Source organism: Anopheles bellator, chromosome 2, assembly GCF_943735745.2.
Source record: "Anopheles bellator chromosome 2, idAnoBellAS_SP24_06.2, whole genome shotgun sequence".
Taxonomy (NCBI): Eukaryota; Metazoa; Arthropoda; class Insecta; order Diptera; family Culicidae; genus Anopheles; species Anopheles bellator.
Genome location: NC_071286.1, coordinates 49,869,657 through 49,894,044, shown reverse-complemented (window position 1 = coordinate 49,894,044; position 24,388 = coordinate 49,869,657). Strand labels below are relative to the sequence as shown.

The window sequence follows — 24,388 nt, the reverse complement described above, 5'->3', positions numbered from 1 at the left end:
AAGCGCGCTTGCGCAATAGTGTACTATGGTAAAATTTCGTTTTGACGTCAACAGAATGTGCCAACAGAGTAGGTGAGTTCTGTCTGCACAGTGTACTATGGAGAAAAGGCGGTCATAAACCAAATTTCAAAAGTGAGGATTTCAGATATAGAGATAGAGCAGTCGGTAACGCTCGTCGCTGGCCAGGGTTCGAATTCCAATCCCGGCGTTCGTTCCCTGGAAGTTGCTGCGCCAATTATCACACCGGTTATTCGTCGATATTGCGGGGAACCCTACGGGACACGTTATAAACCGAAACAACCTGCAGTTTGTACCAGCATTTCCAGCATAACCGTGCATTTCCTCACAGCCAGCTGGTATTTCCCAACAGTAAACTGTTAATGATCTTAATGTTTCTCATTACATTTATCTACTGTCATAAATTATTGGCGCAATGTCGAATCATCATCATAATCATTGACCGAAAAAACGAATGTTGCAAATTTGATTTTGAAAACGATCCAAATTAATTCCATCGTAATTGCCTGCAACTATGCAACCAGCACGCAACGTCCCGGAGTTTCGACGGTTTCCATAATCGTGGGAAAGTTTCTATAATCGAGCGCACTCTGCAGCCATGAAAAGGTCCCAGCAGGCCGTTATTTCAAAAATGGTATAATGCCGTTGGAGTTGTGTTGGGTTTCGATTCTCCGGTTTCGGTTGTGGCAGGTTAGTAGACAATGGTTGTTATTATTTTTATTATTTGAAAGAGTTTGATCATGAAGCGTTTATAATTTCTTTCTAAGGAATATCTACATTTCTCGTGGATCATCGTCAAGTTAGGAAGATCGATGAAGTCTTTCGCAACGTATAGTGGGTATTTGTATTTATTTTAAAAACTGCGTGCTCAACGAAGAATGCCTAGTTGTAATATAAATGTAAAGAAATTATATTTCAAATGGTCACAGAATTATCTGCTTAATGGTATTGCGGGAAGTCTTCTATGTTTCAATCTAATTATTTTTTTTATTCTGGAAATTGCGACCATGCAGAATTCTTAATTCAGTTCTCAGCAAACAAAACACAATAGCTTCAGACAAAGTAAAAATACGTTTATTGAACACACTATGTGCACCATCGATAACTGAAAAGTATAGACTATTATGTAGAGCAAAGTAGCTAGTACTATTTCTTACTAACTCCCTGCTGCTGTTTAGGGTTGTTGAAACGACTGCTTGCATTCGGCGCCTTAAGGAAACGTTCATTTATTATCTGATCTTGTGATGTGCACCTAGAAAGTTTCTCTTAGTAGACCTTTGGCATGCAGTTTGCCGCTATCGCACTTGGGAAACTCGAAGGAACCTCGTTCGTTTAGAGCTAGATTCACCTAGAACAAAACGGAGAATCATAACAGAACAGGAACAATCAGTTGGAGAAGTTTTACATGCATCATTGTGTGAATGGGAGAGTGTGTATCCGACAGCTTTTACCATTGATAAAACAAGTTATTGGGCCAAGCGTCAAATATGACAAAGAACTCAGTTTACATCGCGCTTCGATATCGCAGCACTGTATTATGTCGAATAAAGTGGCATGTTACGGACAAATGATCGATTAGTTTACGTGTTAGATATCATTTGGTTATGCTCGCCTGTACAGTACCATTTAACATCGGAATCGGTTAGTTTCGCGCCCTCCTTATCAGCTGGAGCGCTTTCTACAAGCAGAGTCAGCGGTTGATGTTTGTTAGTGAGATGGTTAGTGAAGGATGTCGAATGGTTACCAGCTACTTCCCCGGTTGAGGGTTGCGGGGATTTACGCGTATTTGCAATGGTCGAGCACGATTTGGCGTTATCCGTTGCATCGGTCATGATGTCATGATCACAAGCAACGCTGTTTGGCTGGTTCGGCGTTTGGTTAGAAGATGGGCGGGTCTCGTCAGTAGCAGCCACAACATCGGTTGTAGTGGCGTTGTTGAGAGATGAGCTAGTCACCGATTTTGGTAGGTTAACGAGGCTAAAGTTACCCGGTGTGTCCATGTATTCGTAGGATGGTTCTTCACTGTTACAGTGACTGTTGTTTGTGATAATCGACTCTCTACTGTTGCTGCTATAGGACGTACCCCACATGAGAACTGTTTGGCGTTGCGGCTCACAGCGTGTCGGCGACGAGGCCGTTGGAGATTTGGTAGACAGTTTAATTTCTTCTGATGTTTCGTTGTGATGTGGATGATGATGATTGGCGAGCATGTGTTGCAACTGCTGATGATGCTGTTGCTGGTGGTGATCGTGGGAAGGTTGCTGATGCTGTTGCTGCGTGTAGCTATGCTGGTGGGGGGCGTGGTGCGGGATCGATTCTTTGGTAACGAGAAGGGTAGCTGTTGTAGCGGCGACGGCCTGTGTTGCACTTTCTGCAGAACAGCATGGATCGACCAGTTCCTCCGATGAATGCGCAGGAGAAGCATTCTTGCCCTGATGTGCATGGCATGAGGCCTTGGAGGCATGAGGAGAACTGGAATTGGCAGCAAAACCACCAACAAGGTATGGTTCTGGGACCGCGTTAGCAAGCTCTTGCTGGCCCGTCTCGGCACCGGCAACCGAGAGCGGTTGATTCGATTCGCTGCCAGTACCATAGCTCTTCGTTCCCTCATGCCACCGCATGGTGTCCTCTTTAGTGATTCCATAACTGTCGTACGGAATAAGCCCGTTAGTAGGAACAAACGTTGATGCACTAGTGCTGGTATGATACTCGGGATAGTAGCCACTTACACCTTGCAGCCGATACTGGTGGAAAAGATTATCGGGCATCGGATAAAAGTTCGGTGAATGCACTGGGCCTGCCATGTAGACATTATCCGGTCCGCTACTAGCAAAATGCGTCGCCGGGGAGTACACACTATTGATAGAGTTGGAATAGGCAGCTGCTGCAACGACTGCGGCAGCTGCTGCTGTTCCCGGCGCCCCGCCAGGTATGTAGTCGACAACCGAAACACTTGGAGGCACCTGTAAATGAATCACACATTAAAAGCTATCTTAATTTTTAAACTATCTTCCAGATTTGGTGAAATAATGCCATATACTTTTTCGTCGACTCAAAAAAAAAACCGTATTGAAATTACATTGGAAAAGAAACAACCCAACAATCAATCTATTATGCAGTTTTATCCTAATCTGCTCAACCTTGATAGCTTTACCTGTTGTTCGGTGCATTGACTGGGCAGTTTACGTTTGTGGCGACATGTTGAAAGAAAGTCCCTCAGCTGCGTTTTGTACCGTCGGTTGGCACGTTGCTGGGACGTCGTCGGAGAGCCCGGCGAGCTGGCATTGTTCGAACTGATGATCAACTGGTCTGGCTCAAAATAAGTCGATGAAATGCCGGCATCAAGGTAACTAACCTGTGTATGGTGGGGAGCATTGAATTTGAAATCAAACAGAGAAAGAGAAAGAAGTTATTTTGTCGAAAGAGGCTGCGCAGATTAGTTGTGTTCGTACTTTGAAGTCCATCGTGCGCTTTCCTAGTAGATCCCGCCCTTCTTCCTCCATCAGCTGCCGATGTGTGCAGATGACAAAGTCTGGTTTCGAGTTTTTGTACACCAGCCTTGAGCTAGTTTGCAACCACTGCCAAGCCCCGTCCTTCTTCTGATAACGGTAAGCTATCATTCCGGATGCACCGGTCTTCAATACTAAAAATAAAAATGATCACCGAAACATCGTTTAACGTGTTCGGCAACTAAGCAAGACAAACGACCTCTACTTACGCTCCTGGTGGGCGCTAGCCACGTATGCCAAATCATCGTAGTGCACAAGATCATAACCCCCCATATTGGCCAACTCGGAGTCGGAGTATCCCAGCGTGTTTTTTCCTCTAGAATGCCCAATTGAAGCGACAATATCACTATAGGCAATACGTAATAAGGTTGACTTTTATTCATTTTCACTTACTTATGATCCATCGACACCAACGAAAAGTCGAGCTTGTGTTTCGACTTGAACATGTTCTCCTTCGGAGGAATTTCCAACAAGCTAGGGGGACCGAATGGAGTACAGAAAGCGAACAAGGCGAGCGGTGGCTCTTCGTTTTTCTTGTTCTGACCATGTAAGATTTTAACCCTGCCACGGATGTCCAAACGCTAGTATACGGGAGAAAATGCAAGTGAAATATTTATATATTCACTGCTTTGATGGTTCACCACAGCTGATGCTGATGAAAAAATCATACCAGAAACCCTGATGTGTTATCGAGCAAACAACGAAATCTCACGGTAAAACTGCGCTCCAGCAGCTTGTCTTTCTCGGGCACGAGAGCTTCACTTAGCTGAATACCAGATAGATCGGCCGGTAAAAAAGAATTCCAAAGCAGTTGCTTTTGCAGCTCTTCTCGATCTTCCGAATGCACTAGTTCGTACACCGATTGATGAATAATGTCGGACTAAGAAAACCAATACTAAAAAGTTAAATATCTGTTGTAGATCATGTAATATCTTTTAAATCGAATTACCTGATGGAATCCCAAGTAGCTCTCTATCGTGTGTGTCGCAAAAAAAACTTCTCCCTCACATGTCAATATCATTATGAAACCATTCAATGCCTAAATAAAAATTTAAATTATTTTACTATCGGCATTTTATGTATGCACTACACAATATAGCTTATTAAGTTATTTATTTGTCTATTTATTTATTTATTTTTTATAGAACGGACCTCTGTATCAAGAATATATATAATATCAAGAACCGTATCAAGAATCAATTTCAAATTGTGAACTCAAGTTAGTGCACTACTGCTAGGCTTCGAACCGACGTATTTCGCAATGAAACCGAGGGCAGCGCACACGCATGATCGACTGACAAGCCGATACCTACTACAGCTGTACAATATTAGTTGCACAAGCTTCATACACACTATTGAATAATTTTTTACGATGCAGTAAATACTTTCACATGAAAAAAAAGTCATTGAAAATTATCTTATCAGAATGTACTGTTTCCATAGGTACCGAGGCGGCCAACTGAACGATATTGTGTTTCACGTATAATGCCAAAATACAAACTTTATGATAAAAAAATCTTTTGAAACTTGGGCTTTTTTATATGTTTTTCTAAAGTTTGTTTTTGAAACTACGAAATGGATGACCCTGGAAACATACATATCGTAGGTTGTCCAATTCTTAAGGCGTTCCCCACCAGTATTATCCTATTGGATATGCATTACTTATCCATTACATAAATTGAGATAAAAGTGTTGAAAAAATGAAGCTGAAGCTGTATTTTGTTTTCTTAATTATTGCTTGGAAGGAAGCGAAATAAATGCCCGGTAAACAAAGCATTTTTAAAAAAACATGTCAATCAAGAAATTCATTGCTGCCAACAAAGAACAATGTACTTAGATTGTTTGAAATTATGGTTTAATTTATATTTTATGCTCCTATGAGAACAGTTTAGAAACAAAAATTAAAACCAAAAACTTAACAGATATTTAGTAAGATGAAGAACTGATCATCTTCGATGCCCTTGGTAGTTTAGCTTCTGGCGGATATACATTCCGATCAACCATGCTATTAAATAGCGATTACTAACAATAAATAGCAGCGAAGGCAGGCTTTTTTCTCATGGGCCGGGCTTGCTATTTGATATGCTTCTTTACTTTTCCATTTGATATTTCTTTAGGATGATACTTCTTTAATTACAGTATTGACCCATCTCGTCTCTCTAGACGCAGTGCAGGAAACGGGTTGGCAACGTTTGTGGGTAGCATAATTATTTTGACAGAGCATCTCGCCAAGACATGAGTGCTGATGAATGGTGCCTCTCGGTCAGTGTATCAATAAGAAGAGAGCGCGGAATTAAAAAAGTTTTGTCACCAGAGAGCCAACATAAAATTGTATATTCAGTGGTATATTCGATCACGGTAGCTGATCACGATATAAAAATGAAAATATTAGTAAAGAATATATTATAAACCTCCAATACTTAATTGCTCCTGGGTTGGTGTTAGGCCAACAACCCCGGCCGTAAAAACACAACGTCACAGTAAGCAATACAGCATGTATAGAATTGTGCAAAACATTTGCAACTAATGTTGACTATTTAAAAAAAAAACCTTTCCAAATCAACTTTAATGGCCTAAAATCAAACGTTAGTAATGAATTACAATTGAAGTTCTTAAAAGTTGAAGAACAAAACGCTACTTTAGTATCACACTATTTCTTTGTTAGCTTATGCACAGCAAACTGACATCGTTTTGTTCGAAAGTACTGTAAAAATCGTCTTTTAATCTGATACCACAATCAAAACTACCTGAATCGGATCACTATTGCGTACTATTGCGCTTGGGAGCGTCAGAACTATAGATGGATCATGCACTAATGACACATCTTGAAACTTGCCTTACTCCGAGCCCCATAGATAGATAGGATAGATTTTTAATAATATAATAGCTCCATACACACCGTTAGAATGCTAATCCTGTTTTTAACAATTATCTGTTGCTAATAAATCGTCTACCTCAATCTTCGGGCCTCAACCCAATCGAATATCCATGGCCATCGAGAACCGCTTAGTTGATAGTGAAGATGTTCGCAATAAGAACCAATAGCTCGAATAAACATACAAATATTAATCAATTTCACTAGAGATGATATATTTCTAACAAGTGTATTAGTTGCAATTGTTTTGTTCAAAATGAATATGAAATGGAACATATTAAAACGGGTTAAACTCCCCTATATGGGAACGTATTAGTGTTTATCTTTAAAAAATAATTCTACGGGGTTTGGACAGGCTTTCATTATCAATTACATGAGCAGTGGTGTGATCAAACTACGCACAATTGAAAATAAAATAAAATAGATATATCACAGTTTACGATGCTGTTGTAAAATATTAACAATACCTGTAAAAACATGTCACTGTCTACGACGAAACTGTGATCATAAGAAGTAAAATCTCGTGCACGATAGTTATCTTCGGAAACTGCGTGTGGCATCATCCCATTTTCGCTTTTTTCCTTGTGCATAACAACTACATGAAATGAAAATAAAAACAATTGGATGCACAATTTAGCAAAAGAGCGCATAGCAAACATGGCGAACTTCGCCATTGAATGTTTATTCTACTCCTATTTACCTTGGAAGTAACTTTTTATTCTTAGATAGCTGACAGACAGACGCAATATGCTTAAACGGTCCAATTTGCTTAGAATGTTTTGCTCGAATGGCAATAAAGAAGCCAACAAATCCAATTCTGCGTTCAGTCGTTCTCTATGCCGCTTGGAGGGATTGCTCTTGGTGATTCCTTCTTTCGGAGTTGTCTTGATGCTATTGGAATACACAAATAGAAACGAATTCACATTAATGTATGCTGTATTTAGTGTTTATATTTTAAAAATAAGTAAATGTAGTATGAAAGAAATGAATTGAAGGTTTAATTTTTCCTGTCGTTGTATCACAAGCTCATCGATGCAGCGTAAATTGTAGCCGAGGTAGGTGTGAAGGTTTTAAATCCTTGCAATAAATTAAGAGGCTCACGTATTCAGTCTTCTCTCGAGAAAGGAGCCAATTTTCGCAAAATACGCAAAGGTGATTCAGCAACACGCCACTGGTCACCGTGCTACACATGTGGTGTCACCTCATGTAGAACAAATGTATGGGAGTAATTATCTGCTGAAAGAGCATCCGAAAGGTTAATGGTATCGTCCGTTTGAATACGAAATGTGTACGAATGCCGAAGCCAAACTCGAAGAAATTCACAGTGAGATAAATGCGCTTTTAACGGGGTCAAATGTATTAAGGTAGTTCTTTTAAATCAAATGTATAAAAAATGTTTTCTGTTAGTCAACATCGATTGCCGAAAATTTCCTGGTTTCATTTTGACTTATTGGATATTTTGAGTGTACTTTATGCTTTCATTCAAAGCTACAAATAATCGAATTTTTCATAGTTTGCAAATTCCGTTCGCGAAAATCAAACAATTTAATTAAAGGCAGCCAATTTCTGCATGACTAAAGGCTCCGGGAAGAAACGAAATCGTACGAATATCAAACAAGAAACAAAATCAAACACAAGAAACTTCATCTTTCATTAAGACTAATGGCAAACCACAATTCTGAATCGATTCTCTACAGTAGCGACAGAAAGAGTTCCAGGGTGAACCAACTTAACGCACGTCTATCCGTGGAAACCAGTACCGGTGAGGACATTGCACGGGATATCTGAGCACAGCAAGGAAATGGATAAGTGCAACCGTTCTTCACGCGACCACGGATAGAACGGTGGAATGGTGAATCAAATGAAAATTAAGCCAGCCGATTTCTGCCACACTTCCAATGGTGACCATCGTGTAATTCGAAGGAAGACATTCAGACTGCGTTCCCGTTGAAGGTGTTGAATTAATCATAAGCTAAACAGCATCCGAGCCCGAGAGATAACAGATCGTGTGGAACGGTTTATTTAAATTTAATTGCCAAAAATGGGTCGTTTGTATTATTCTGACCGTCTAGGTTCACCGTATACTTTTTACTGTAAACTGTACACATTCATCCTTATAAATGCTCTTCGTGTTTGTGGTCACACTTCCCCTATCATAATGGTAACAAATGGAACGAAGCTTCACAAACTTGTAATCAATTTAGACATTGTTGGATTATTCATATATGTCGATATAATCGATCCGGTCATTGAAAGGTAGAAATAAAGTTTCATTTGTTGTTTGTTGTTTAAACTTTATGAGTTTCGATTTGATAACAGAAGCTGGCGGTTTAGTTGGAAAACTAAACAGCCTGACATTTCTATTCTTACCCAAGGAGCTGGTTTACCCATGTTTATGTCTGAGAATTCTTGAAAGGAATTCATGTATTCATTATAATTAGAACGAACAGAGCTGTAACAAGTATCAAATTAAAGATTCACACTCATGTCGATGCACTGTCGAGTTTCGAGCTGACATCTTTCGCTTAGAACCCGATTAGTTGGTGCAGCGGAGACAGATGATCTGTGTACGAGCCAAAAGACGGACGAAAATATAAACGAAACGAATATTGCAGCAATTCGAGACCGCATAAAAATGAAAATTTTTATGTTTTGTCACTTAGTTTCTATTCATATAAAGCCCGCGAAACAAATAAAGCCTACGGCAAAATGATAGACACCGTAAAGCTCTTTCATATTTCATTTACATTAACGGATCGTTATGCTCATGCGCTTGAAAAAAGGGAAATGTTTTATTCATAAACTAAGTGCATCAACGCAATGATCCAAAGACATGCGGCAGGAACATATATTTGCAATGGGCTCACTGGAGAAAGTGAGACGCAAAAATTATGCTTTCATACTAATGCTCACCAGTTTTGCGAAAGCATTGCTCCCCTTCTCTGTATGTTGAAAAGATCAGGAATGATAAACTGACCTGTTTGGTGCTGAACGAATTCGACCCCATAAAATACAACCAAGATGCCTCGAAACTTAAACACCTGCATTTAATTAGAAGCGATTACTGTATATTCAAAATTGCACTTTTCTGCAACAGCTGAAATGAGTTCTATAATTTAAACGGCATATCCTGCTTCCTATCTCCATTATGTTTCGAAATTACTGAAGGTAAATTGTTAAAGTTATATTATAAATATTTTATTGAAATATGAAAATGGAGAATATTTTATCTAAGCTGTTATGCAAAAATGTTTTTACATATACGCACTAAATTTGTAGCAAGTTTTCAACATTATTGTCCATCGTCGACACAATAAACAAAAAACCCGTCACGAAAGATGCATGACATATAAGTTTGAAAATTAACTTGCATAAAAATGTTTTCTTTTCGTAAGTGTACGTACTTTTTAACATCTGTCTCGATAGAACAACATATACTCACATTTTGTGGTAGATTTCACATGGTGCCTTCTATTCTGTATCATTCGGGAGATTAACTAAATCAACTTGTGCCAGGAAAGGTGTGTAATGAGGTCAAATAGTCCATACAAACTGGAAGTAGCAATCATCTCGTTTCCTTTCTTTCCATACTTTGAGGCTGCTTCGAACAGTTGCAGCTTGAAACAACATGTGCATCATGTGGAGGTCTTAACGTTCGACGAATCAACAAGAACCAACCCTTGCTTACTCACATACACACCATTCGTTTCGCAAATGTTCATTGAAATGAAACGATGCATGTTCACAAGCCACCACCTTTGTGCATCGTCAAGCTACGACTTGTCTATAGCATAAACGCTCAAAATTGTAATTATTAAAGGTTTACTACAACTCTTGCAACTTGCAGCTGCTGTGGCGTATCTTGACGAGCCATACCGTGAGCATGAGACCCTTCGGACCATTAATAGGGACCCCAAATATTGCTACGGCGAATGGCGTAGATTGTGTTGCTGTTTTTAAAGGTTATTGCATAAACAGTTTTAGTTTGATGTCTTGCTCACTTTGCTTTTGCAGCAACAATTGGCATGTTCGTTGCCATACACAGGTTAAATTAGTTATCATTATTGTGAAGTAAATTACGTGGAAACTAACAATTCATTGTTTCGTACACAGTACAAGAAGTAGAACATTTGATTAGTGCATACTGGAAGGTGGAAATGGAAAGATAATATCTTCTTTGAATGCTTTGAGATTAGTTGACTCACTATTGTTTGATTGTTTGAATCTACATTTTGCTGGCGAAAAATCCATTTTTGGCATTCTTGGAGTTCAAAAAATAAAGGTGAAAGTAGTAAAATCGCAAGTTCTATTGAAACTACGTAAGTAATCTGTAAGCTCTTGCAATTGGCTAAACACGGGTACTGATTTTATGTTTGTTTTCAACACTTGCGGAAAACAAAAAGGTTTGCCAAACGTTTCTTTTGTTTATCCACGAACTACGTGGCGATGAAGAATATAAATGAAAATTATGCGCACTGCAACGTTGGCATGTGAATGAAACAAGTCAATGACAGCTAAATCTTGCTATATAGAATGTCCTTGAACTGCAACCCGTCCGCGCGAAGTGTAAGCTGAGCCTTATTCGGTGTTCTGTAGTAAGCTTGTTTCTCTGCGAAACGATCAATAGTTTAATAAATAACGAGCCCGAACAACAAGCACCATTCTAATGGGCGATTATCACACAACAGACAACAATTAGCTGGCTGCCTCGTCAGTAAACCAATAAACCGATCACAGCTCCGAAATCGTGCTGGTTCGAGAAAAGAAAAATGATACGCCTTCCTCTGTCAGAACATTGTATTGACGGCCGCTTCGAAACAATTAATAACGAATGCTTCTTCAGCGCGATCGCTTGGATTTGCATTCTCCTTCGGCTATTTGTTTAGCAATGCAACTCAACACCGCAAGGGCCACACACCACACACGAAAGAAAATATCCGCGAAAAGGCATCCAATCAAATATAAATATTTTAGCAGTGACCGGCGGCTCGTTATAAGGTTAATTCATGGTGATACTGTAATTAGACCCTAACCCTGTAATGCATTCTGTGCAGCGACCGATTACAGAGATTAGAATAGAGAATTCCAAGGGTTCGCTATCCATTTAGTTGAATTGCTTCTTGGTTTTCCTTTATTCATTCCTGGGTGCCAAAACCACGGGGTTACTGACCCCAAAAAGGTGTCCTTGCTGTTGAACCCACCATTCGCTTGCCATTGGAAATCCAGCAAATTCTAATGACGACTGGGCACGTTGTTGCCGGGACAGCACACCTTTTTCGTTGTTCAACCTGAATTCCCTTTCGACAAACGCCAGTCTGAGACAAACGTCCAGGACTGTCGAAGGATAACTACACTGCGCTCGTGTTTTTATTGCCCCCGAAACCACGGGCAAAGAAAACAATGCCGAGACGCCGTTGAACCGGCAGGTTATTCTGTTTTTCATTTAGGGTCTACTGATACACACGCGCCCTTTATCATTTTCGGTGTGGCCCTTCCGTTTTCCGACGGACATGGCCTGGATTGCCGGTACAAGGTGGGTGTACCTTAGTGGTTCGTCCAAAGCCCAAAGCGGCCCTAATGGAATAACAGTTACAGAGGAGGTCATTCGGTGGGGCACTGCAGCCAGGAGAACCGATCCTAACTGAGGTCGCTAGAAACAAAGGCTATGAGTCACGCGTTTTTAATAACTCACCCTCGCTGACAGTGACGGCACAGCCATTTAAAATCTTATTCCTGAATCGAAAAAAGAGCAGCAGGAGGAAGCATATGTTGTTGGGTTGGCTTAATTCACATCGGGAGAATAACTGTTTTCCGTGGGCTATGGTTTTTTCTTCTTTGTCGTTTCGCTGTCTGTTGGCGCGGGTGTCTTTGTCCATATGTTTTCTGGACCTCCGGTTTCGGTTTGTCAGTCCGGCTGGAGTTGATTACCGGCCACCTTTTCATTATGCTATTTCGAAGGGGGATGCTATCAGCGGTGCAGGTAACACTGGTAACAGTGGGGAAATGACCCTTTCCTGACCAACCGGAACAGCAGTCCATATCCTTGTTGGACGCTGCGCGACTGGTACCACTTGAAGCAGGCGGGAACATTCGTAACCGGATGGGATCAGGTCAAAATGTGGTCGGTTAGTTCATGGCGAACGCAACACAAAAGATACTTCTGGCCTGTTCCCAGAGTATCAGTTGCCAAAATCGACTGGATAAATGAAATCCATTAACGGTAAATATACGGAGTCGCACCGCACCGACCGTTCCATGGTTCATAGTTGAACTTTGCGGTCAGCCGTGTAATATGTTGACAATATCAATGAGCGGTCATTGATGATGAAATAATCGGAAAGCCATTCTGGTTGACGATTGCCATTTCCCACCGGGATTTCGAATCACGTGTCTGTGTTTAAAACAGGAAACATTAACAACTATTGGGTCATATATTCTACGATGCCCAGGCTGAGAGTGTCTCTTGATGGACTCTCGAATAAAGTGCTTTCGATATCATGCTTTGGCGGTACAATGTTTGATTTTATTTGATATACAACGTTTTTTCGCCAATTTGAAGCAATTGTCCTACTTCTTTTGCTCTAAAACACTCTCAGACATTGCTCGTTGTCATTAAGCAAACCAATAATGCACCGGCGTACTATAACAAAATAAAGTATTAACAAAATCGCACAACTTTCTTCCTGGTTCCAGAAGTTGAAAAGATAAATATTATTATGCACTAGTGAAGATCCACCAGGTGATACAATGGACCTAGTCAACCTGCGCAAGTGACATTGTTGATCATTATTAATGAAGCGACTTTACGCTCTCCTCATACTGCCAAAGTATTCCATGTGGCCACGAACTTCAAGGAAACAAAGAAACAGGCACAGTGAAATCGCATGTAACAAACCAACCTGCAAATGAGGCATACTTCCCAGGTGAGCATACTCGCATTATACAGCTGCCCTTTCGCGCAGTTGTTTGCGAAAAATAATGAAATGTCTGCACAGTAACAACGAACGGCAACTGTTTCGCTGGCTTCGGATTTCATATGAAAACCCTTTACCGACTAAGTTAGTTAATTGGATGTGGTATGAGTAAAACGGTGTTCAATGATAACACTTACAGTACCTTTGTACACATTCATCCGTTGCTTACTTTTTGTTATGTTTTACTATCTAGAATTAATGGATTAAAAGCAATAATGAAACAGACGAACGAACGTCCAAATCGGGCAAACATTTAGAGTAACGAAATACGAAACAGGTTAAAAATAGCGTTAGAGTGTGATGATACATGCACTAATTATTATTCACATTCCAGTAAGTTTTCTTTCCTTAAATTAGTACCATACTTTAGCAAATGAGTCAATTCCAGTGTAATAAATCGTAGTCATTCCGTTCTTGTAGTTAGTTGCCATGTTCAGAAATGATTAACGTCAAGCTTCAGAACGTACACTTTCAACGTTAGCAAAAGGGAATCATTAAATAAACTTCTCAATTCATAAAAAGTGTAGCATTCCTTCCCGCGCCGTGGGGTGCATGCTCTGGTGTCTGCACAGTAGTAGTTTAATTTATGTTAACGAAACAATCAAAACGCCCAAACAGAAAGATTCTTCGTTCGTTGTGGATGTATTCGAACTTTGAAAAGGTAGCCTGAACCAAAACCCCAAAAACAAATAAACAAATTATAAAGATTCTTCGACCTAGGCAATCAGAGTATCTGGAAGCGGTAATGAAGGTATGCTATATCTCCTGGAGAACCAAGCAAACAAGAAGCGTGCGGACAAGACCCGAAGACCCAATAAGCGCTGAAGTAAGGAAATAAGAGGAGTGTAAAGAGAATTAAACAAACAACATCCCTTTTGCACCATGATATCCCGGTGTTCATGACAAACGGGTTTGCGTTTAGTAACATTTTGTTCCAGTAGTACGAATGGCAGTTCGAGCTGAGAAGCATTTTCGTTGAAGAAAACAGCACGGGGAGCCTTGCAAAGGCATCATGTTGGGCATGTCATGGGCCCAATATATTGGTGTTTTTTGCATCTCTACGTGGAAGCATCCAAAACGCAAATTTAAATTTGTTTCGCTACCACTGCCGCGAACTTTCCTTCCATGTGAGGTTCATATGGCAATTCGCGATGTGATAAAAACTAATACCGAATATTTATAGAAAGAAAACAAAGAATAGTAAAAGAAATCAAACCTGAGCGAAATCGAAATGACCGTGAATACACCACTTGATGTACTGGTGTTAAGAGTTAAACAACAAATTGTTACAACGCTTAACATGCAGTCCAGCTAACAAGGGGTCAGTTTGTTTATGTTTTATACCGAATAACGAATACTGAAACAAAATACAAGTGATTGATTTCGAACTAAGCTATGATCAAAGAAAATTCGAATTAAGATAAATTATGAATATGACGTATCATAATTTTACATGCACCTGTAAACATTGCTTCTAAGAACGAACCAAATGTACTTATTCTTGGAAAATTGCCTTTGATTTTTTTGGATGAGCAATGTGCTTAATACCCCAAATACACTTACAAGTTAATGTTTAATTATGAGCAATTTCAGTTTTTTCAATATATATGGTTTCAATAAATAAAGCAATAAATATGGTTTTTTTTCTTCAAGACCTCAATCAAGTGCAATAAAACTAAAAGAAGGCCTAATCAATAGATGCAATAATTCTATACACCCAACAATAAAAGACCTAATTATCTGATGTTTTTAAAGTTAACTAGTTGTAAGATGTATGTAGTTATTAGTTATTAGTTATAAGTATGATATAATGACTCAATGCCACGTGACATAACATGTAATCTAAATAGATTTTAATCGAAATATTTTCATTTCAATCATTTTGATACTTTAAAATTATTAAATAGCTGCAATCCCATTGTGGAATATCTCTGTACTCTTATGTAATCAAACATCTCTGTATAATAAAGATCCAATTTTGAGAGTTTGAGAAAAAAAAGTGCAATAAAGCGGGGTTTGATTCAAATACGACGTACGTCCTCCATTGTATCCAGGTGCAGGTGAAAAATTAAAGCTTAAGAGTGGTATTTTGAAAGCAAACAAGTAGAAATTAGTGTAATTTTGAAATGTTCACGACAAATTCACCGAACATTTTCATTACATAGTTAGTCATCATTCCTACATTCGTTATTGACACACATGTTTTGGCCGTTATATTCAAACAACGAAGCATACTTTTATAAAACACTCACCTACTTCGCACATTTTCTTTGCGTCATTAGATTTATTGTGGAAAAAAGGCAAACGAATTAAAAAACAAACAAGACAAACAATAGTTTAATTTTAGAAAAAAACAAACGTTCATTAGAAACATTAGGATCAACATGTTCACTGCTTATCACATGTTTATCACAAAAACACCGAACGAATGAACGAACTTCGTTGTGTTGGAAAGACAAATTAAGTAAATCTTGCGTAAAGTGTTCATTTGGACGCTATTTGCCTTTAATATTTAGGAGAAATATATTTTGTGTTTCGTTCGATTATATATTGTTCCAATTTATTTCAGTTCAATATTATATGTAAACGATCTATCCTAACCAATTACATTCAGTATTTGCGGTTAGAATCTTTATTTATGACAATACGTTTTATATTGTTGGCTAACCTTGCTATTGTTGGGTTCTTGGGTTTAAAACGATCTGAACACACGATCGTAAAAACGATTTGATACATATCTGAACAATTAATCGCTAGAAGCGAGCATTACGTTCAATCGATTGAAATAAAAAGTAAACATTCCTATTATTAATTCTTTCTGGTGTTTTCACTGAGTTAGTTTAAAAGCTTAACAGTATATGAAATTATTTGTTTGATACCTGTTGATTTGTTCGTTTCAATGGACTATTGGATGTTGTTAGAAAAAAATTGAAAATATAAAACGAAAACTATGCTAATTGTATAATGCATTGTAAAACTTGTGGCTAACAAAGCACGGGAGGACATAATACTATGGTCCTTTTTAGTACACAAGTAAACAAAGCACATTAAACATTAAACATCTTGCTACTCAGATTATTATATGCACGATCACCGTTAATACAGTGGATTGCTAAACAAAGGTAATTTCCTTGGGAAAAAGGATGTTATCAATTACGAGACATAAGACATAAAGATTTATTACAGACAAAATTAGCTTGCTGCACAACAAAGTTTATTATCCGCAATACAAGTGTTATGACAATGTTGCCAAACGGAGAAAGATTGTTTAACAGTACTTTTACTTATAAATAGTGAAAGCGTACCGTACCGTGTCTTATTTGAGATGGATTTCGAGATGGATCGAATGTTTGCGAAAAATTATGAAGAGTTAAATTCGTGTCATTTGGCAATTCGGCTGCCGATGAACGCTTGTCTCAAACTATCGAATCTATCGAATCTCAAACTATGTGAAGAACCTTCAGCTGATAACAAACATGGGAGTTGCATTATTTATTGATACATCTGCTGAAGATTCCTCTGAGCAATTGCTGACTATCGGTAATACCTGTTGATGAATCAACCGGATTGATTTCATTTCCTAAGAATATCTGTAACTTTGTCTCATCGTAAGACGAACTTATCAACAAAGTATTTTCAAACATCATTTTCAACTACAAATATAGTGAATGGTTGAGTGAGCGAGCAATTACAGTGACTAAGTATAAAGATGTATTGACCTAAGCTACATAATTCAGAATAAGATCATTGGAACAATGCATTCATCCATTCTTTTGACTGCGTATCAAATGAAGATGAAGCCACCAACTTTTCAATTGAATATCTTACTCCTTGGATGTGTGTGGCTAACCACCGCACAATTTACGCCTAAAGGTTGGCTCCGTAGTAATTATACTTCGAAACATAAACCAACCAAAACTCAATGAAACACAATCTGTGATACTCAAAGAAGAATTCGAAGGTGAGGAAGTTCCGAGGATCACGATGATCCCAACCGATATGCCGTTTGAGTTTAAGAGACTTCAATTCCCGATCCGTCTTGCATTCGTTATGACCATTAACAAATCGCAAGGCCAATCCTTGAAAGTTTGTGGTCTGAACTTGGAAAATCAATGTTTTTCTCATGGTCATTTATATGTGGCATGTTCACGGATCGGAAGACCATCGGCGTTGTTTGTTCTTGCACCTGATGGTAATTCAAAAAATGTAGTTTATCACAAGGATAAAATGTAGTGTAAAAGAAAGGCTAAAAAAGCCTATTGAAGAATCATTGAAATACTAGATTTTTTTCATTTATTCTAATTTATCTATATATATATATATATATAAATGGACTCGATAACATCCAAAAACTGTTCACTTATTGCCACTGGGGCGGAACAAAGTTTGCTGGGTCTGCTAGTAACAAATACATTTTGCATTGGTACCTCTCAAATGCACCTATGGTTGAAAATGGGTATGGCACGGAACTAAATAAAAATGTAATTTGAGGTTGTTCTCAGAACATTAAACAACTATGGGAGCCAACATAGAACACATATTTATATAATCTCTTCAAATTTTCAAATGCTACTATGTTTTGCAAATCATTGTTTCACAATTAAGTCGTCAAACCATTTAATCGAAATGCCCTAGATATGAAGAATCGTGAAAAATGAGCCTATTAAAATGCAAGGCACATTATTCTATGGATACCATATCATCAATTGAGTTTTCAATTTGGTGTTTACTTTACCAACACCTTCCGTTTTGCCAGGAGGACATTACTTGATCATAACATTTTAACAATATATCTGAATCAGGGAATTGGTAAAACATGCACAAAAGAGGAAATGCATGAAAAAATAACACATAAAAAATTGCATCCTACTGACTGTGGGGCATCGAAAAACAGCATAACCGGTTATCGATCAATCGATTGGGGCCCTCGAGGTAGAAGAAGGATCTAAAAAAGACCGACGTGCTCAAACTGTGCTTTATTCCGTAATGCGGTCATGAAACAGGCGGAATCAAACAGATATTGTCTAGTGTTGTTGAGGCCGTGTCTTCAGTCTCCAGTCAAGGGATATGCCACAAGGTTCGTCATTGATTGGTCCTTGATTGGTTGGTCCATCGAATATTAGCGTAAAAATTATGAGAGTTATAGTAAAAATCTGTATGAAAATCTGAATAGTAACAATTGACATTTATTTGGTCTGATAACTGAACTTTTTGCACAGCAAACTACTCCAAGTATAAATTATCTCGTAATTGCTTGTAAATAGCTTTAGCGTAGTCGGTTGCAAAATTACCCCGAGCGACAAATTCAGATTATCATTATTTTTATAATCAGTTATTGTAAGATGTAACATGCATACAATGTTCATTTGTCTTGTTGCTGTGAGATGCAACATGCGTACAATTTAATGATTTAAAAGAAAACATTGGTAGCTAAAAGTATGTGTTTCTTTTTTATTAAATATAAATATTTATAGTGGGTCTTATTTCAATTTATGACACGTCTTCAATTCTTGCAAGGGGCAAATGAAAATATGAACAGCAGGAAAAGGTAAATGATCAAATAGATGATGTGGGAAAGCCGGTGCAGTATTTTGTGTAAAAAAAGCCGCCAACGCTGACACCAACCGATTTCCTTTCCTTTATACTGGCCGTTCTCGAGCTACCGATATCAACGATCTGCGTAAATGAAACTTGCTTTACGTTTTTTTCGCTTGATGAACCTCATGGACAGTCGCCTCGTTTCTTTATACTAAAACGCTAAAGATTACACGCGCTTGTGATTTATCAACTGTTATTAATCGCGTGACCTTAGTGAGGGCAACTTGCTCCGGAGGGAATTTGCCAAACAAATAGTATGATACGAAGGAAATTGTGAGACATTGCTCTGGAATGCTTCACGAACAAGAAATAAAAAGCATAACTTAGTTTTCAGAAGATAGTAATACAGTACGGATGGTGTAATTAAAATTTTGCACTCCCAAAAGCCCGGTGATGAATTCGCTCAATGCTCTAACTCTTAAGTAGATTTTGGTTTTTAAGATGCCATTCCCCCGAGATACAGTTCCCTGAGTTGAAAATCATGGAAAACAGCAATAATGCTTTTATCGAAGCTTCCGAAACACAAGAACCCAGTAATTCTCCGGAAAGCCAGTAGTCGGAATGGTAGATTGTGAAAATTTGCATAAATGCTTATCAATTTCGATGCACCGAAATTGTTACCGAAAATAGTGCAAACATTAGAAGACCCAATAATTGATGGTGTTGTTGAGCTGAAATAATGTGGTCAGGACATCTGCACTTTAACTAAACCTGTAGAACAGCAATTCAGTCATGATTTGAAAGAAATCGCAACTCGGCTAACGTGTAGTTTTTTGTGTTGTGGGTATCATAAATTAAACCTTTTTTCATAGCCCATTCAGTAATGTTGTGTATAGTATGCTAATTTATCGTTGGAAATAAGTATTGGTGGGAATTCTAGCTATTATGAAAATGTACCATGAACTTACCTTTTACCATTCCGACGTCGACGTTTGGTCGCATAAACAGTTCCGAGCTGGCTCATTTTCATTCCTAATCACGTTATGATTAAAAAGAATTTTCAATAGTACACAGTGGTGCAGATAAATACCGACTTATCACCTTCTTCTTTATGTTGAGTTATCACTTTAGTTCATAACGTCACTTTTAAAACGTTTTCGCCATATGCGCTGTACGTCACTTTTTATTCATTAAAATTCACTGCATTCAGGCATAGGATCGAATAGGATTGTATGAAAATTTCGAAGTTAGTTAAATTATGAAAAAATATGTTAAATAGCACGTTTGTTCATGTTATACTGCTGATGTTGTGTTATATTACGTTATTTAAGGTGTATAGTAGATAGATGAGTGACGATTGCAGCAAAAATGTTCAAGAAAGGTAATTAAGGTAATATTTAACAACATCTTAGAAACGTATATAGAATGAAGTAACTAAAAAATAAAAGGGCGAAAACAATCAAAGTGTTCAGTGTTTTTGAAAGCCAAATTGGCATCATGCTATATCCCCACCACAATGATGTTATAGAACCCAGCGGTAACGGGTAGTCACGCGATTTGTTCTTGATTATTGACGTGAGTATGATACACGCACAACAGCAACAAAAAATACAGACGAAACTACAACGAATTCTCTGCCTACGGCTGATATTTTGCACAAGGGACGAAATGGACCAAACTCTTGGCGCTACTTCCATTAGAGGTCCCGACCAAACGGGGGTTGGCGATGGGTTGGGGGGTGCTGGGCTGGTGGGTACAAATGCCGCATATTACATTTATATAGAAACACAGAGGATGGAAATATATTAACTCGTATATATAATAGTGTTTCCAACTGCGCTGTCACGCAATGCAACAAACCGCTTCGCCGACACGCAGTCATCGTGGGACGAGGACGATAGCGTTTTTTTTTGCTAATGGATGAGAGAGTTGAAATTTTCCTCCGTTTCGATTTCCACGTTCCCCACCAATCGGCGAGGCTTTGTTTTCTTCGTGGGTCATTTTCTTCTATCGCATAGATTATTCACGTTAACGTAGCAATTCTCAGTATTATGCTCCCAGAGCTTGTGGCGAAATGGATTGTTCTTACTGCTTCACTTGGCTGGCCAACCCTGGTTAGGGTTGTTGGGGTTTGCCAAACCGCGCCACTATCACCTAGTCAATAATTCAAGACACTGTTCACATATAATGTTATAACATTTGCTATGCTACACTTGCCACTGAACCGGAAATCACTTCACTTACTATTGATCGTATCCAAATCCGTATCCTTCCGCAAGGGCAACGAGTTTTAATGATAACAGAGCACCCTTAAAATTGAAAATTGCGATCGCTTCGCAGTGAAGCACTGCGACTTCGAAAAGCACTGAGCGCACTGAGCGCACGAGTCCACTCACTCACGCGATCCGTGGTTCACATAAAACCTATATACACCCATTGAGCGCACGCGCCGAACATATTATATATTATATATTATATGTATATAAGATGTATATAAGAATGTCCGTAAAAGTAGGCGTTCCCTTGCATGCAAGTAGCGTGTTGCACGTATGCCCGGATCGCGTGCAATGGTTTTTTGCAATTTGAAGCCAGATTTTAAGAGAAAAAACTTGGAAAAAAAAGTTTTTTATTATACATTTTTCAGATATGTGATATCCAACAAATGCCCAATGATAATTCTGACAATTTTAATACGAAATGACTGTAAACGAAACTGTTTACATTCGACCAAACATGGCTTTTCGACGTCCAAACCTTCTAGGCCGTCTGAAAAAAGTTTGAACCACTGATAAGCGCTGCTTTTAGTGTTAATAGCATCACCATAAGCTACAGTCAACATTTAAATTTCGTCCGAGCTTTTAATTTCGTTTTTTACACAAAATTTGATACAAATTCTTTGTCATCAATTTTTCGGAATAAACAAAAATCGCCGATGGGCCAAGACACGCGCACAGTAAAACAGCTGTTAAAAATTTATTAATTATTCAAATTGGCCGAAAGTTTCACCATAAGTGAGTGACATAAATAGCAACGTAACGCCGAACATACGTAAGCTAAAAAAAATGGGGAAAACACGGAAAAATACGGTAATTCTGACCGACACCACAAAAAGACGCTCATATGATGACATTGAAGCCAGATTTTAATCCAGGCAGGAGAGTATATAAAGTATTTACAACGTCTTCTGATTAGGCCAACAAGCGATCCGACTTCCTCATTTGCGGAACAACGAATAAAATAATTTTACCACTGGTGTCAATCAATAAATGCAGCTCCTCAAATTATATGTTTGATGCAATTATAAAGAATTATCATGATAGCCCCTTTCTACGGAGAAGATTACCGTTCCTGTCAATCATCCGATTCAAATTTTCGGTTTCTCTGCTGCTGCTCGCTTGATTCTCTGAAAACTTGCTTTTGCCTAGACACACATGCCGGAACGGTTGAGCATTTCTATCATTTCTCCAAAAACTCTAGTAGTTATTGCCAGTTCTCTGTTTCCATTTCATCCAATTTCATCCAACCAAGCAATTTAAGTTGTCATTGACTGACGTGTTTATATAATTGTCCGGTACAATTCCTCCACATGGTCAGTGTTTAGTATTGGTACAAAAAAATTTCAATAGAACACCAGCAGAGAGTTCTCTCTCCGTCTATAGATAGATCATTCGTCTTTGATCAATTAAACGTTTCCAAGGGCCTGGTGATAGTAGGAATCTGTTTGTTCTAACAGATGGGATAAAATTAATAAACATCCAAGTCACAGTCCAAGTCCTCAGTCCAAGTCACACGGTAACATAGAATACATCTCTACGAAGTGATCTACAACATCCATCATACATTCAGTTATTTTTACAAATTTTCGCTATAATCTAAATAATCTTGTTTCTGTGTGGTGTGTTAAACGATGATCTGATGGAAAAAAATTGACCTCCGTGCTATTCATAGATCAATTGATATAAATATTATAAATTGCACGAAAGCTCACAAGATATTGAAAGTTGTTTTGTCCAAAACATATTTATTCATTCGTCAATAATTGGTCATCTTTGATGTCAGAGCATTCATGACCGTCTTTTCCGAACCTATTAGTCGGTTTATCAATCTTTATCGTCGGTATCTTTATCAATCTTCGCAACCGCAGAACTCTTTATCTTTTCCTGAGTTTTTGAAGTAATAGAATTGGGTTGGCATCGCACGAGCCAACAGACAATCCCATCCTCTTCTTCATCTTTGGCACCCCTGCCGTGATAAGCGGCTCTTTTTATCCGGCATCTTCTTGACCTGTAACAGAGGTAATGTTAATCTTCTTTTTCTTTCAGATGCTGCTGGCCCGCTGCTACAAAAGTACTCATGTTCGGTGTGTTTATAGAAGAACTACAAATTGTATAATTTATCTTCACCGATTGTGACTGTTAACACTGTTGTAAGTTCCAATTATTTTTGTTCTTAGTAAGTTAGTTCAAATTTATCCGCATCCGCCCTAGTTAAAAAATCTTGTATGGACTACCTAGTTGCTCTTTGGTCCTATTTGATGATTTGGTCCTATTTCGCATCTACCTGGCAAACAATGCGATTGAGCGGCCAATGTGAGATATTTGGTAGAAACATTTAGCGGACAATTTATACGGGAGGCGAATGATTCTCGCCCCGAGTGCGCGGTCCTTTCTAGACGAAACTTCTAAGATTCGAGATCTAAGCAAAAGTTGCAGTAAAAGTGGCACGAAAAAGCTAAAAGACAGCCCAGCATGAATGAGACTCATTGTACAATTTCTTCATAGCGAGATCGCACGGATCGTTTGTGGTGAAATTGACCACTTTGCTCACAGACAGAGTAAACGCCAAGATCAATTTCTTCGCCTACCTCGCAACGCAAATGACAATAAAATTGTTAACATTAACAAACATAATGATGTGTACACATCATTATAAACAATTGTAATCATTTGGTTCAACGTCTGCAGCTCGCACATTATAAAACTGGAAAGGACATCCCGCCAACCTTGGTTGCAGCAGGTTGCTGTTGCACACTCAGGAAGTGACCATCAAATCCGATTACTTAACGTTCGTCCAAAGCGAGCGCTATCACGGTGTGATAATGTACTACGGATTGAGAAGCGGTGTTCCACGTGTTCAGCGGCCCTTTGTTCGACGTGGTAGACGGCGTTCGAGATGTTTTGGAGACAGATGTTTTTCAGGACCCAAACTGTGCCGCCAATATAGTCCAGTGCAGGTGCAGAATAGCAGCTGCGAGGGAGGCGATTTGTGTCTGCACCGCACACGTCCTCCTTGGATCTCTTAATCTTGTACCGTAAGTCAGAGTGCTTGAGCACGTTTCCAGTGCGTGTTGACGTTAAGCAAAATGAAAATTAACGTATTCCTAGTTTCTCGATTAATGATGTTCACAACTTTGGCCATGATATTCCGAGCAGAGATTTGCCTTGCACAGAAAAAATAGTCTGAATTGTACGTTA

At 38.7% G+C, this 24,388-nt stretch overlaps 1 protein-coding gene across 1 annotated transcript; it reads right to left on the bottom strand.

Moving 5' to 3' along the window:
• Positions 1-1,218: 1,218 nt before the first annotated feature.
• Positions 1,219-21,124, bottom strand: LOC131208608 (aryl hydrocarbon receptor). The gene is made up of 13 exons (XM_058201406.1): positions 21,069-21,124; positions 20,016-20,114; positions 19,883-19,946; positions 7,103-7,293; positions 6,870-6,997; positions 4,477-4,566; positions 4,198-4,407; positions 3,921-4,108; positions 3,737-3,843; positions 3,471-3,661; positions 3,173-3,373; positions 2,748-2,981; positions 1,219-1,366 (listed from the first exon to the last, which is right to left on the bottom strand). The coding sequence occupies exons 3-13, from the start codon at positions 19,942-19,944 to the stop codon at positions 1,271-1,273; spliced, it is 1,698 nt and encodes a 565-aa protein (XP_058057389.1). The 5' UTR covers positions 19,945-19,946; positions 20,016-20,114; positions 21,069-21,124; the 3' UTR covers positions 1,219-1,270.
• Positions 21,125-24,388: the final 3,264 nt, after the last annotated feature.

Excerpts from the sequence above, each read along its gene's own strand:
- LOC131208608 (XM_058201406.1), bottom strand. The coding sequence starts at position 19,944 with ATGAAAATGAGCCAGCTCGGAACTGTTTATGCGACCAAACGTCGACGT. Across the intron at positions 4,408-4,476 it reads GCTACTTGGGATTCCATCAG|TCCGACATTATTCATCAATC; the intron begins GTAATTCGATTT and ends TGGTTTTCTTAG. Across the intron at positions 3,844-3,920 it reads TTGGTGTCGATGGATCATAA|AGGAAAAAACACGCTGGGAT; the intron begins GTAAGTGAAAAT and ends TGGGCATTCTAG.